We start from the raw sequence: 10,573 nt of genomic DNA, 5'->3' as shown, positions 1-10,573 counted from the left end.
AATTCAGAGTGGTGTTTCTTTGTACATAGACCTGAGTGGTGGGACGGGCAGCTGTAGAGCTACATTGTAACTATTTCAGCTTGGCCGATCACACAGCGCCAGTACTGTCACTAATCTCCCCTTTACTGAGAACAGACTGGGTTCTTTTTTGTTTTTAATTCTTCCAGTCTTGAAGGGAGCTCCCTCTAAGGAGATACAAATCGTGTTTCAAAGTTGTTTGAAGTAGTGCTTTTGTGTTTCATGCAGCAACTGGAAAGAATTCAGGTCCATTTCAGTTTTCAAGGAATGCTGCGTACTTTAAATTCGTTTTATAAACTGTCTGCATTGTTCCAAAATCACTTGTCCTCGTATACCAATATTCTTTCCTTTTAGTAAACATTTAAAATATTCTCTCATCTGTGAAGAAGTACATTCGTGTGTGTGTGTGTGTGTGTGTGTGTGTACCTCTTAAGTAAGTGATAGTGTTCTTTTCCATGAAGTGATGAGTAGTATACAGAGAGACACATGGATTTATTTTTTGCACTTGCTTAGTTCTACATTTGATTCTCCTTCATCATGCAGCAAGTACACTCTAGCCATCTTTGTGGTCCATGAACTAACACTTGAACTGAGTTAAAAAAAATCTTACTATTTTATTATCTGGGTTTTTTATGGTTATTGAATGCTAAAAGCACAGCTAGCTTAGTCACAGTTTTCTGTTGGTGGCATTTGAGTTTGTTAGTGTCAGTTTGAAGAGAGCCAAAAATTAAAATTTTATGATATATTTTGTGGAAATTGGGAATGGCTATTCCAGTAATACAGAACTCTGTCTCATTTTTAAAATCCCATAACTCGTTTCCTACCAATCTTAGTGACTGCTCAATATATTGGTATCTAAAAGAGCACCATGTAGATGGCATACAGTTGGATTAGGTTTTTCTTTGCAATTAGACTAATCTGTGTTTAGAAACCTTTCACCTACTGCACATACACGTGTTTTTAATTGTATATTATTGCTTTTCAAAGTAAGCTCATTTCAAGTTGGTTTAAAATGACTACACTGTTCTGCATTGATGGGAAAGTTGCATTTCCTGATACAAACAAAAATAGGTTGGTGGCAAATAAACTGAAAAGAACATTTTTAAAGTCACTGCTATGGTGAAATGCACAAGCCCCCCGGTTAAGTTGCCTTTACCAAAGCAAGTTAAAATCCTGTTTCCTAGTGTGAGTTAGTAGTTCAGTTAAGAGCACTGATTGAGTTCAAGACCTAGTACCCACACGGCAGCCCTTGAATCAGAAGGCATGCTGGAGCTGCAAGGTGCCAAGAACAGAAAAGAGTGGGAGATACACATGCAAATAACACATAACAAGCAATCGGAATAGAAATAGTGAAATAGCAAAACCACAAAAAAACAAAACAAAAACAGTAGCCTATGAACTTGGGCAGCTCATGAACAGGTAACACTCCGTGGAATCTACAGTATCTTCACTACCCACCAGAAGAGTGTGTGTCACTACATTCAGTCTCATTTTAAAATCAGGGCAACTTCTGCTCAGAATGAAAAAGGAGTAAAATTCCAGCCCTAGGTGACATGTAACAGTCCCATGATCCACCCGCTTACTCTCTGGTGCTGATGGCCTGCAAGCACCTGGAACAGCCGCCAAGGACTTGTAGGCAGGTGTCCCGCATTTGGGGAGATGCAGGCTGCTGTCCTACGTTTGGAGAGGTGGAGATGGGTGTCCCGCGTTCCGGGGGATGTAGGCGGGTGTCTCGCGTCCGGGGTGGATTCAGGCGGAAGTCCCGCATGGGTTAGGCTGCGGGTCCTAGGCTGTCTCAGTAGCCTTGGCTGATGGGTGGCCAACAGTGCCGTCTAGACAATCGGGCCGCTGGGTGTAGCCCAGGTCACTCGGTTCCGCCCTGGTGCTCCAGGCCAAGGTGTCGCGGCTGCTCCCGGGCGCCCCCTGGCCCGGCTTGGGCGCCCGAGGTTTCCGGTGTACGGCCGCCGGCGGTGACGCCTTGCTGCTCGGGAGCAGCCGCCGCTTCTCCACAAACCAGCTGCAGGTGGGCCCGCGCCGTTCTCGCCTGCTCCCCACCCGCGTCTGCACCCCCGTGGGCTCACAGCCGGATGCTGGGGCCTCGATCCGGGTCCGCGGCCTTCAGCTCGTCCCCCGGAGCCTGCTGGTGGCCGCGGGCAAGGGCGATGCCTGGCCAGGCCTGTCCTGTTGCCCAGATCCCCAAGCTGGGGCGGAGTCACTCTCCAGATCGTCTCCGCACACCTGGATTCCGAGCGCTTGCCAGGACAGCAGCCCGGGCTAGGGCTGGCTGCTGCGGGGCACGAGAGACTGACCCCTCCACACCAGGGAGGAGGTGACTTTCCGAAGACAGCCGGGGGGATAGCCACCTCGGCGCCTCAGGCAGCCAAGCCCTGTTTGAGCACTCTGCTCACCTGCCTTGGGGACTTTTTGAGTCCACTGCCAGCTCTGTTGCAGAGCACTGCCCAAAGCCACTCACGTGGTCGTCCCTGGTGACCCCAGGTCTCATCTTTCCCGGCGTTCAGATTTTTACCTTTTTCCTCCTCCTCCTCTTTTAGGCCTGTGGAAATCCAATCAAGCCATACACGGGTGGAGCGTGCTTGGCCGTTTTGTGCAGAAGGACGCAGTAGCCTAACCTACTAAAGCTTCCATTTGCTGGAACCTGGGCATCCACCCATCCCTGCCAAGTCTTGGGAGAAGACTCAACTCCAGGAAGGCTTTCTGCCAGGGCCTGAGGTTGTACTTTCATGCCCCACAGCCACCATCACCCAGCATATGCAAGTGGGTACGTGCCCTCCCTTGCAAAAGCCAACTGTCTGAGCTGCCTCTTTAGATTTTTCCCCGTGGCCAGGGGTTGCTTTTCTCCATGAATGGCTGAGTTTAGTTAACCGGTAGAACTCATTGCTGGGCAGTGGATTTGGATAATAGAAATTCAGCACTTAGTCATAGCCGTGACTTTATGAGCAAAAGGGTGAGTCCAAGGACTGAGTGGCCTGCTGTGATCCTGAGGTTGGCGCTGGCCCAGGTAGCCCTGGGAATCAGAAAGCAGGATTACTGCTGTGAGAACTGGGAACAGACTGGTCTTAGGAATGTTTTCTCTGCTAATTATCCAGTGGTTCTGCACTGAGCGATGTCGGTGTGGAATGGGCTACCTTCTCTCCCTGCTCACCACTAGCATCTGCCTGTTCTGTGGGCTACTGTGTCCAGTGCCATAGTGCCTGTGACTTGACTTTGAGAGATTTGGTATTCATTCAATAAGGAAGAGCAAGCATCCTGAAACCAGGGCCCCTGGCTAGGGGTTTTCCAGTTAAAGTATTTTCTCTCTTGGTAGTTTCTTTACATTAAAATAGTAGCTGAATAAGGTCTCTTGTGGCATGCTTTTAAGGTAATGTGCTTTATTTCTTTCAGGTTTTAAGTTATCCAGGACATCAACAGCTTCTGGGTGATTCCAAGGATTAAAGAGTTAAGTATTTTCATTACTAAGTAATTATTATTTCTATCAATATGCATTTATAAATTTTATGAAATTGCTAGTAACTCGCTGTTAGATCAAAGTTCCAACTAAAAATTCTAATTTGGACTTACAAGGGATAGCAACATGCTCTTCAGGACTCCCAAAGTAAGAAACCCCTTTAGTTAATTGCTCAAGCCGGCAAAGGACTTGTTCCCAGAACCCACATGGTTCTGACTTTACGACCCCAGAGCCCTCGAACTTGAACAGAGCAGCCTGTGTGTAATGGTCAGCAAAGGCTGATTTGAAAGCTGTTGTGCTCACATCCTTGTAAAGGCCAGACTTTACTGTGGGACGCCCAGGGTGTGCTCAGTTATCTTGTAGAAAAGACACTTAGGGAAAAAAGAAGCCTTGCTGCCAGTAAAAGGGGCAGAATGGTGTGAGTTGGTCAGGGATATAAAGGAGAAACCCAAGAGATGTATCCTTTCCTGGGTAGGGTAGGTGAGCAGACATCCAGTGAATTCTTGACCATTGTCGTTTTTCACCATGTTAATGCTTTGTTCAGACCTGTATAGGGAGATTTTAAATGAATCCTTTCCTTGTGAAATCTGATGATGGTTAGTTCGTAAGAGAAACTGACAACAGATGATTGATGGGGGTCGGGAGGGGACCCGCAAACCTTGCTGTAATGCCTAATAAATGTGAGGCTTGGAGAGGCGCAGGGTGGCTGCACTTTGATGACGGAATATCGATGGTTGGGCTTCTGTGGTGTGGAAGGTGGTTCAGGCTAGGGAGCATTGGCGCTTCTAGCTGGGGTCGTCTTGCTATCTGCAAGGTCACAGCTGTCTGTGGTCCTCTTCCCAGGGCACCCAAGGGGATGTGAGGTAGGGAGGCCAATGTCTGTATCCACTGTTTACTAATGTATACAGATGCAAATTTCTTTTCTTTTCTTTCTTTTTTTTTCTTTTTTTTTTTTTTTACAAGACAACAGCATTTTGGAACCATCCCTGGACCTGAAGAGTTCTGGGGTCTCTCTAGATAATCAACTCTGAAACAGGCCAAGTTGGGGTGGGATATATTTTCTCACACTTGTGTATCTTGCTCCTAGCACAGTACTTGGCACATAGCAACTGCTCAGTAAATATTTGGTGTACAAAGAAGCATGATTTGGTGACATAGTAGAGTATATAGTAATCATGCTTAGCCATTTGGTGTTTGAAGAGGATTTATATATTTACTGTGTGGAATTGGGGATTGAACCCAGGGCCTCATGCATGCTAGGCAAGCATTCTACCCCTGAGCTATATGCCCAACCCTAAAGAGGAATTTAAAAATTTTTAAACAAGGTGCTATTTTAAATTTATTCTTTGTGAATTTCACACACGCATACAATGTATTTCAAACATACTCGATCCCAACAACCTCCCAACTTCATGTCCTAAAAGGTGATATCGACCTGGTTGGTTTTGAACTCACAGAGATCCTTCTGCCTCTGCCTGTGTTGGGATTAACTGTGTGTACCACCACTCTTGTCTAAAGAGGCTTTCTTAGTCATGGCCATCTGTGGCTGTCATCACCATTAGTAATGAGGTTTTCAATTGTATCTCTAGGTCTGCAGGTTGCTATGTTAATGCTGCTTGTCTTTGGAGTATTGCTTCATGAAGTCCCACTGAGTGGCCAAGATGAGGCTCATTCTGAGGCTGACAGTGTGCCAGGCAAAGCCCTGTATGACTACTCCCAGCCTCCGCCTCCCAGAGAAACACATTCCCTTCTTCTTGCACAATAACAGGCATATTGCCTCTGTCTGCAAAGAGGATTCCCATTGTCCATATAAGGTAGGTCTTACTTCTTCTCATTCATTTTCTCATGGTCAGCATGCTATTTTTAGTTGTTTTTTTTTTTATTTACACCTTTATATTTTTAGGTTAATTTTTGAGGTTAACATACAAAGCAATGTGTTTCATAATGTCATTTTCATGCATATGTTTTCTCACATTCATACCTTGCTCTCACTCATACAAGGATACAATTTAGGCTGGCTTGTTATTCTGTTTCATAACTCATGGCTAAAGCTGGGCTTTTGACATTTGCCATGAGTCAACCACTGTTTTCATTTCGTATAATATTCCTAAGGGATGAAAATTAGCTTAAAACCATATCCCACTCACAAGAAGGGAATTCAGCATTAAAACTGTAGAGAAAATTAATGGACAGCTAAAGCTATCTGCATATTCTGAAAAATGAAGCACATGAGATTTCAGGAGGAAAAGAACATTTTGTCAAAGTAAAGAATGTCACACCTCTCCTTTTGGCACTTAGGAGGCTTCTTAGCACTTCATTTCAGTAGTCACAACCTCAGCCTTGGCTCCAAATAAGTAAGACTGTGTGAGTTTGGAAAGTGCTCAGACAGAGCCCATTAAGACGCCTCCGGAGGCTTTGGAGATCAAAGTGGGGCATTGTAAAGACACTTCCTTTCCCATGGTGCTGGCACAGGAAGCTCCTGGAATCTGACCGCCATGGCTCCTGGGCCTTGCAGAAGAGCCCTGGCCTCCGGGGCTGGGGAGCTCTGACCTTGTGCTGTTTGCTACTGATCTTGATTGATGGGTAAAGTCGCTGAGCCACCCTTTTTACAGAATCTTTTAGTAACAGAAATTCCAGAGGATATATGTTTTTTTGTTTGTTTGTTTTTGCTCCCCCCCCCCCCCCCCCCACTTCTAGTGCTTGATTATAGAGTTTACTTTCTGAGAAAGACAGAAGATAGTCCCTTAAGGTACCTCAGGGAATCCTAATTCAGGTTGTCTGTGGTAGTCTAACTAGAGCCTGGGCTTTGGTTATGGAGCAGACATTGGAGGAATGAGTAAAGACGATGGTGGAGACTCTCGAGCCTGCCCATCTCAGAATGTTGCATGAATATATATTGTAAAATGTAAATATGGAAGTTCTGTCAAGAAAGGCCCGAGAGTCTCCTCTAACCATAGGAAGCTGAGAGACAATTCTAAAGGTACACATTTTATGTTCTAGAAACATCTAGAAAATCTAAACTACTGCTGGGGTTATGAGAAATCCTGCAAACCAGAGTTTAGATTTGGTTACCCTGTTTGCAGCTATGTCGACATGGGATGGTAAGTCTCCCCATGGAATCCCCTCCTCCTGCCTGTGTCTGTGTTCTTTGAAGTGCATGCTGAGTCTCAGCTAGACTCTGGTACATAGTAACTCCTGAAGATGTTGATTTACTTATCCAGGTCATGAATTCAATCCATCTCACTGTTTTTCTTCTATCAGAGGGAGAAACTACATTGACTACAGAACCCCCCCACCCTGTATATGCTAAAAAGATAAATGGGAAGTTTCTTATAGATTCTTAAAGACTAGCTATCTATGCTCAAGGGGAAGTCAAATATAATTAGTAAATCTAAGTGCATGTGACAACATGGTAAACAGCACTTTATTTTCTTCAGTTCCAGATGACCCTAACTACATAGATTTCTGTTGTGCCTTTTAATATGAAGGAATAGTCTATGAATTGTGAATAATTTGTTTGGTATCTTTATGTGCAAAGTGATAATTTGGGGGGGAACTGTGATGGCATACTGTAAAAAATAAGGTACAAATAGACTTTCAGTAACTCAATTGATAGAAAGAAAACCCAAGGCCAGAAAAAAGAAAGTAGATGGAAAGATAGCTTAGTGGTTAAGAGCACTTGTTGCTTTTTGTAGAGGTCCTGGGTTCAGTTCCCAGCACCCATATGGTGTTCACAGCCACCCATAACTCCAGTTTCAGAGAATCTGATGCCGTCTTCTGACATCTGTAGGCACCAGGCATGCACATGGGGGCACACATGCACACATACAGGCAAAATACTAATACACATAAAATAAAGTTTAAACAAAAAGGGAAAAACAAGTCCTAAGATCTCTTTCTTTGCAAATAGGACAGACACTCTGGAGTCGGCTGTGGACATGTTCTGGAAGCAAGCTGACTTTGGATATGCCCGGGAGCGGCTGGAGGAGATACATGTGCTCTGTCAGCCAGAGAGAACTGTGAGTGTCCAGCTACTTAAGTAAGCTTGCTTGGTGGAACCAATATTATTTGTTTTATTGTATAGCTTGTAATGTAAAAACAAGATGGTCCCATCATACAGCTTCCCTGTGTAGCCCAGGCTGGCTCCAGACCCACGGTCTTTCTGGTTCATCCTTGGTACTAGACTTATAGGTGGAAACTAGGGGTGGAGTTGGGAGTTGTTACAGTCAGGGCCTGGGCTCTTTGTTGTTGTTGTTTTTAAGCCAGGGATTCTCTGTGTAGCTTTGCACCTTTCCTGGAAAAGCCAGGGATTCTCTGTGTAGCTTTGCACCTTTCCTGGAAAAGCCAGGGTTCCTCTGTATAGGTTTGCACCTTTCCTGGAACTCACTCTGTAGCTCAGGTGGGCCTCAAACTCACAGAGATCTGCCTGGCTCTGCCTCCCAAGTGATGGGATTAAAGGCATGTGCCGCCACCACCTGGCCAGAACCTGGACTCTTAACAGCCCTACCAAGCTAGACTCATTCCACTCGTTGGCTATAGGACAGAAACTCGCAAGCACTCATGAAAAGCAGAGAAGGAAGATTTATTCCGTGCCGTCACATTGGGAAAGGAAGGGGAATACAGTGGTTTAGTGACTCTCAATATCACCTTCCACCATACACACACACGGCATCTTCAGGGTCCTCCATGAGCTTGAGGTTTAAGTAGAGGGCTGTAGGTATGTGTCACAAAGCAGTCCCAGGAACAGTGTGGTCCTTCCTGGCCCATTGCCGTGTTGATCTCAGTCTTTCCTGAAGGGTGGTCTGACAAGTTGTGAAAACTATGGGAAATTTCTTCCTAGGAGAAAGTTACTGTATGCACCCCACCCCCATTCCTTCCCCCCTCCCCCTTTCTTCCCCGTCCCCTCCCCGCTAGCCTCCTTCCCCCAGCCCCAGACTGGCACCAGGTTTCAGCCCTTTCCTTCTCAGGACATGAAATTCCTGAGGAAATTCCAATTCCTTGGGGACTATTGTTTCAATGATCTGAGAGGCACAAGAAGAGAATGGACGTCTTCATTCCTGGCAGGGTTGCTGTAGTCAGTGTTCCCAAATAGGTCATTTTGTTTCCTTTGAAAGGCCCACCCTCCTCTTCACATATATATCAGATAGTTATATTTTGAGACAGTTAAAATAGTTTTAGATTTAGACCTCCCCCAACACAAGCCAAAGAAGAGAAGTGGGTAAATCTCATCTCTACAGATTATTTGTCAATTGTTTGGGATAAGTACTATGGTTGGAGCATTACTGATCTGTATTTGTTTAGTCTTGTGTGTATTTCAATTTGACTGTCATAGTTATTCCAGCAGGACAGATAGACTGAGGCCTCTTTTCTAGAATGACAAACAGGGCCCTCAGAGAAAGTAAGCAACTTCTCCAAGGCTACACAGCTATCTTGTAGAATTACATAACTGTATACTTAGAATTGAAAGACACCTCTCTCTCTCTCTCTCTCTCTCTCTCTCTCTCTCTCTCTCTCTCTCTCTCTCTCTCTCTCTCGTGTGTGTGTGTGTGTGTGTGTGTGTGTACTTCTCATCAATCCATGTCACACTCCAGCACAGTGAAGACTTCCCCTCATAACCCCCAAAATCTCCATTACCTACTCCCATCACATTGATAGCTGGGGTTGATTGATGATTGATTTATCTTTACATTTATTTATTTAGTGTGTGTGTGCTCACGAGATGTGAAGGTCAGCGGACATCTTACAGGAGTTGGTTCTCTACTTCTGCCATGGCGATTTTCTCTTTCTTTCTCTAGGGAACAACTCAGGTCATCAGGCTTTGGCCACAAGCACCTTTACCCCTCACCATGCAAGAGTTAGGGTCTCAACATGAATTTCTTAGGGATGCAAGCATTCAGTTCATTGGGATCTTTTACCGACTAGATTCACAAACAGGGCAAGCTTCAGGCCCCTCTTTCACTGGAAATTTTAGGGAAACCAAACGGCATTTAATCCCTAAATGAAGCTCAGAGCAGAAGTTCTTGAAGCACCCTCTCTTTCAGCGCACACTAGTGTAGCTATTGTTTTCCTGCCTGGCCCACAGTCAGGACAAATCTCTGTCACCTGCCACTCCCACAGCCGTCAGACCCAACCAAGTAAACACAGAGACTTATATTGCTTACAAACTGTATGGCCGTGGCAGGCTTCTTGCTAACTGTTCTTACAGCTTAAATTAATCCATTTCTATAAATCTATACCTTGCCACATGGCTCGTGGCTTACCCGCATCTTCACATGCTGTTTGTCATCGTGGCGGCTGGCAGTGTCTCTCTGACTCAGCCTTCCACTTCCCAGCTTTATTCTCCTCCTTGTCCCGCCTACACTTCCTGCCTAACCAATGGCCAATCAGTGTTTTATTTATTGACTAATCAGCAACACATTTGACATACAGACCATCCCACAGCACACTAGTTTGGTGGAAGGAGAGATGGGCTGTCGCTGTTGACTTTTCACTCAGTTAGAACAGCTCAGCCTTTCCTTGCTGTTGACACAGAGTCCCCAAAATTTATGGGACCGTTTGCAGAAGCGCCTCACATTCACATCGGTAAAATGCCTGTCCGGACTTGCATTCGAATGTCTCTTACATGTACAGCTTCCTTGTTTCCTTTGGCTCCTCCTTAGAAAAGGCTTTTTTCAGTACTTAGGGGTAGAAATAGTTTTGAAGGATTGTTTTTTTTTGGGGGGGGGGTGGTGGTGGGTGGACTGAAGTGAATCACATACATAGTTCTTGGCTTTAGAACTTGAGGGCTGATGAGATGGCTTGGCGGGTAAAGGTATCGTTTCCAAGCCTGGCAGCCGGAGTTCAGTCCCTGGCGTCTGGATGGCGGAAGGAAAGAACGGACTTCTGTAAGTTGTCCTCTCATCTCCACATGTGTACAGAGGCATGTGCACACACACATAAATAAACAAATGTAATGAAAAAATTAAAAATACACTTTCTTTAATGAAGCAGCATGTCGTGACATTTGTCTCTGTTCCCAGGACTTGGAGGGAGATCCTGAGTCTAAGGCTAGCTTGAACTATATAGTGTATAGCTATATATACACACACA

General features: G+C 45.2%; 1 protein-coding gene across 1 annotated transcript in view; it reads left to right on the top strand.

The window, feature by feature from the left end:
- The first annotated feature begins 105 nt into the window (after positions 1-105).
- The window catches only part of Eogt (EGF domain specific O-linked N-acetylglucosamine transferase), a 36,199-nt gene continuing 25,731 nt past the window's right edge, over positions 106-10,573 (top strand). The window contains 6 exon segments of the mRNA XM_052721751.1: positions 106-2,797; positions 3,421-3,474; positions 5,074-5,201; positions 5,203-5,298; positions 6,485-6,585; positions 7,395-7,503. Coding sequence (XP_052577711.1) covers positions 5,088-5,201; positions 5,203-5,298; positions 6,485-6,585; positions 7,395-7,503 — 420 coding nt within the window. The 5' untranslated portion in view covers positions 106-2,797; positions 3,421-3,474; positions 5,074-5,087.

Source organism: Peromyscus californicus, unplaced genomic scaffold, assembly GCF_007827085.1.
Source record: "Peromyscus californicus insignis strain IS unplaced genomic scaffold, ASM782708v3 Scaffold_6__1_contigs__length_162567912, whole genome shotgun sequence".
In the NCBI taxonomy this organism is placed as follows: domain Eukaryota; kingdom Metazoa; phylum Chordata; class Mammalia; order Rodentia; family Cricetidae; genus Peromyscus; species Peromyscus californicus.
Note: the sequence above shows the minus strand (reverse complement) of the source record. Positions and strands in the feature narration are given on the sequence as shown.